We start from the raw sequence: 4,645 nt of genomic DNA, 5'->3' as shown, positions 1-4,645 counted from the left end.
ACTTTCAGGAATTCCAGTGTGGTTTCCTGCTTAGTAATTCCATCAAACGAACTCTCATGAAGTTCACGATGGTATCCATTTTTCTGTCGTAGCAGGCAGTTAGACGCACATCTTCCATGAATCCACTGACATTCTTCTAAGCACGTGTATTTCCTTAAATACACTCAGCATCCTCTCTTGTTATCCTTCTACTGAATGGTCAGTATACCTGTGTATCCTTCGTGGTTCTTCTCTCCCCTGCTGTGCCTTAGAATCAAGTGTAAGTCTTTCGGTCACACTACACTGTCGTCCCGCATGACCACCTGTTTCTGGCTTCCTGTTGCCATGTATCGACCTGTCCTATGGCATTTTTAAAAAAATCTAAGCTCGCCTATCCACTGACAATGGGCATTGGCACTTCCATGTGTATCAGTCAATGTAGAGGAGACTGACAGCTTTTATTTTTATTTCCTGACATTCTTCATTCTACCATCAGTTGAGAGAATTCACTTCTCTCTCTGCTTCATTATAATATTAAGTATGATGATGGCTTTTAGGTTTCTATCCCTACAAAAATCAAAAGTAAAGACAGCAAGAACTGTATTTGTTATATCCCATGTCGTAAGGGCAACGAACAACTTGTCTTAGAGGAAGACAGTTGTTACCTCTGATTTTAATAGAATCTGATGGGTAAATGAATCCTCTCATCCGGTTTTCCATCAAGTTGCACCATGAGACCTGATGTTACTCTTTATAAACACTTCCTACAGTAAATGAAATAAAAAAATGATACACTGATTAAATATAAAGAATACATTTTATTATATTACCAAAACATAAGGGTGCACATCATATTACTTGAAAAAATTTAAATCTCATAAATATTTAAATGAATAAATAAATAAATAAATAAATAAATACTTAAATAGATAAAAGGATATTAGCACGGTCATCGGTAAGTGGCTTGTGCTCGTAGAGGTGACATGATGTCGCTTATTACTCCTAAAACATTTGACAAGTTATTTCGTTTCATGTCACGACTACAGCAGAAACGAGTCCTTGACATGGCAGAACAGGTGGAAAGTGTGGTATGATTAGTCAGTGAGAATCATTTCCATGTTGAACAGGTCTCATTTCTCGCTCCTTAACCTTTTCTGCAAGGCTGTTGACGAATACAAGGATCTCATGATTTCTGCTCTGACGATCTCCCAGGCACAAGGGCTGTATTTCTTCTCTTGCAGGTAGAGGGAGAGTCTTTGGAAGTAGTTCCTCAGGATGGAGTCCTCGTTGGTGAGGGGAGCCTCTCCCTCCCCCACCTCCTGCATGACACAGGCTTCCAGGCGGGTCAGCTGCCGATCAAGTCCCGTGCAGAATTCCTCCAGGAGGGTGGTGTTCCAAGCAGCAGACGAGGACGCCTCTGTGCAGAAGAAGTGGAAGATCTTCTGGTTCGTCACGTGCACCACAGAGAGGGCTTGGGCCTTGTGGGACTGGTCTCCACCAAACACGTCCTGGGGGAAGGCGAAGTCATTTCTGTCCTTCTGGCAGGAGCTGGCAGGGAGTCTCCTCATTTGTCCCAGGAGCGTCAAGGCCCTCCTGTTCAGCAGGCCGTGGGTCTGAGGCAGGTCACAGCCCAGAGAGCAGACGGAGTTGCAGCCCAGCGCCACCAGGGCCACCAAGAAGGAAGAGGGCAGCGCCATCGGGGATCTTGCAGATGCTGTCGGCCTGGCTGGGGTGGGCGACTCTGTGACCCGTGGCTCTAGGTTCTCTGAACATCTTCCCTTGTGCGTGTGGCTTAAGTAGGGAACATAGCAGTTTTCACTTTCTGAACGTTGTCCTTACTTTCTACTTCTGTTTTTGCTTTCCTTTATGCACCTTCTACTTGGGTTTAGAGCATGGGTTCCACAACCATTTTTTTTTTTTCATCATTACCTCCTGCCTCCAGAGTTTTTGTACATATTTATCTAATTGAACCTTCTAAGAAAATTTAATAACACAGATACACATTATGTGTAATTATGTACTGTATATTTAACTGTACTTTATACATAAAAAATCATAAAAAAGGAAATATAAAGTTTACTCTATTTATCCAATGCAGGGTTAAGAATTACTAAAAATTTTTAAAAGTTAAAATTTAATGCCATTGATGCTTAAGTATGGACCTAAATTTGATTTTTTTAATGTTTGCTTATTTATTTATTTATATTTTTAATATGAAATTTATTGTCAAATTGGTTTCCATACAACACCCAGTGCTCATCCCAAATGGTGCCCTCCTCAATACCCATCACCCACCCTCCCCTCCCTCCCACCCCCCATCAACCCTCAGTTTATTCTCAGTTTTTAAGAGTCTCTTATGGTTTGCCTCCCTCCCTCTCTAACTTGTTTTTTCCCCTTCCCTTCCCCTATGGTCTTCTGTTAAGTTTCTCATGATCCACATAAGGGTGAAAACACATGATATCTGTCTTTCTCTGTATGACTTATTTCACTTAGCATAACACTCTCCAGTTCCATCCACGTTGCTACAAATGGCCAGATTTCATTCTTTCTCATTGCCAAGTAGTATTCCATTGTGTATATAAACCAAAACTTTATCCATTCATCAGTTGATGGACATTTAGGCTCTTTCCATAATCTGGCTATTGTTGAAAGTGCTGCTATAAACATTGGGGTACAAGTGCCCCTATGCATCAGTACTCCTGTATCCCTTGGGTAAATTCCTGGCAGTGCTATTGCTGGGTCATAGGGTAGATCTATTTTTAATTTTTTGAGGAACCTCCAACTGTTTTCCAGAGTGGCTGCACCAGTTTGCATTCCCACCAACAGTGTAAGAGGGTTCCCGTTTCTCCACATCCTCGCCAGCATCTATAGGCTCCCGGTTTGTTCATTTTAGCCACTCTGCTGGCGTGAGGTGATATCTCAGTGTGGTTTTGATTTGTATTTCCCTGATGAGGAGCGACGCTGAGCATCTTTTCATGTGCCTGTTGGCCATCAGGATGTCTTCCTTAGAGAAGTGTCTATTCGTGTTTCTGCCCATTTCTTCACTGGATTATTTGTTTTTTGGGTGTGGAGTTTGGTGAGTTCGTTATAGATTTTGGATACTAGCCCTTTGTCCGATATGTCATTTGCAAAAATCTTTTCCCATTCCGTTGGTTGCCTTTTAGTTTTGGTGATTGTTTCCTTTGCAGTGCTGAAGCTTTTTCTCTTCATGAGGTCCCAATAGTTCATTTTTTGCTTTTAATTCTCTTGCCTTTGGGGATGTGTCAAGTAAGAAGTTGCTGCGGCTGAGGTCAGAGAGGTTTTTTCTTGCTTTCTCCTCAGGGTTTTGATGGTTTCCTGTCTCACATTCAGGTCCTTCATCCATTTTGAGTTTATTTTTGTGAATGGTGTAAGAAAGTGGTCTAGTTTCATTCTTCTGCATGTTGCTGTCCAGTTCTCCCAGCACCATTTGTTAAAGAGACTGTCTTTTTTCCATTGGATATTCTTTCCTGCTTTGTCAAAGATTAGCTGGCCATACATTTGTGGGTCCGATTCTGGAGTCTCTATTCTATTCCAGACCTAAATTTAATTTGTGACTTATAACTTATTTACTTATATAAATTTTATATAAAGTACATAAGTAAATTAAAATTTCTATAAAGACATAACTATTTCAATGTACTTAAATATTTAAAATCATTCCAAATTGCTAAAAGCAAGAAAAAATTTTAATTATTCACTTAAATTATTCCCTGATTTATTTCCAGTGTACTGAATTTTAATGTTGCCTCATGACAAAATAATTTTTTTCAGTTTATTTATTTACTTGAGAGAGAGCACAAGCAGAAGAGGGGCAGAGAGAAGGAGAGACAGAATCCAAAGCAGGCTCCGCGCCATCAGCACAGAGCCCGACATGGGACTCAAACTCATAAACCGTGAGATCATGAGCTAAGCTGAGATTAAGAGTCAGACGCTTAACCGACTGAGCCACCCAGGCGCCCTGACAAAATAATTTTTTTTTTCAACGTTTTTTTTTTTTTTTTTTTTTTTTTTTTTTTTTATTTTTATTTTTGGGACAGAGAGAGGCAGAGCATGAACGGGGGAGGGGCAGAGAGAGAGGGAGACACAGAATCGGAAGCAGGCTCCAGGCTCCGAGCCATCAGCCCAGAGCCTGACGCGGGGCTCGAACTCACGGACCGCGAGATCGTGACCTGGCTGAAGTCGGACGCTCAACCGACTGCGCCACCCAGGCGCCCCGACAAAATAATTTTTAACTTAACCTGCTGCTAGATACTCTTGAAGATATTGTCACAATATTTTTCTGTTTCCCACTAGATAATTGCTGATGTGTTGAGTGCGTTTTGTAGAATTAAATCATAAAATATAATATATTTGTATTTAATTCCCAAAGCCCATTTCACACGAGGCTCAGACAAAAGCAACATGCACAAGACAGCCCATAGCAGCTCACAAATAAGCAAAGGCCACCTCTCCCAGAATGACTTTGAGATCCAAGAAACAATGGAGAGAAACTCTTCCAATCACAGAGACGGCTTAGCCCCAGGTTTGTCACACTGATCTTGCAGATGTTTTGTGTATATTCCACAAATCCAATGTCCGTGCTTCTCGTATGATACCCAAGAAAATCCAATGAGAGAAAATAAATATTAAGGAATAATGTTTTGTT

The 4,645-nt window shown here is 41.0% G+C and overlaps 1 protein-coding gene across 1 annotated transcript; it reads right to left on the bottom strand.

Moving 5' to 3' along the window:
• Nucleotides 1–1,022: 1,022 nt before the first annotated feature.
• On the bottom strand, nucleotides 1,023–1,757 carry LOC144614058 (interferon alpha-like). Its single transcript, XM_078436159.2, has one exon. The coding sequence runs from the start codon at nucleotides 1,674–1,676 to the stop codon at nucleotides 1,110–1,112; it is 567 nt and encodes a 188-aa protein (XP_078292285.2). The 5' UTR covers nucleotides 1,677–1,757; the 3' UTR covers nucleotides 1,023–1,109.
• Between the last annotated feature and the right edge of the window lie 2,888 nt (nucleotides 1,758–4,645).

The sequence above is a fragment of the Panthera onca genome, chromosome D4 (assembly GCF_046562875.1).
Source record: "Panthera onca isolate mPanOnc1 chromosome D4, mPanOnc1 haplotype 2, whole genome shotgun sequence".
NCBI lineage: Eukaryota > Metazoa > Chordata > Mammalia > Carnivora > Felidae > Panthera > Panthera onca.
Note: the sequence above shows the minus strand (reverse complement) of the source record. Positions and strands in the feature narration are given on the sequence as shown.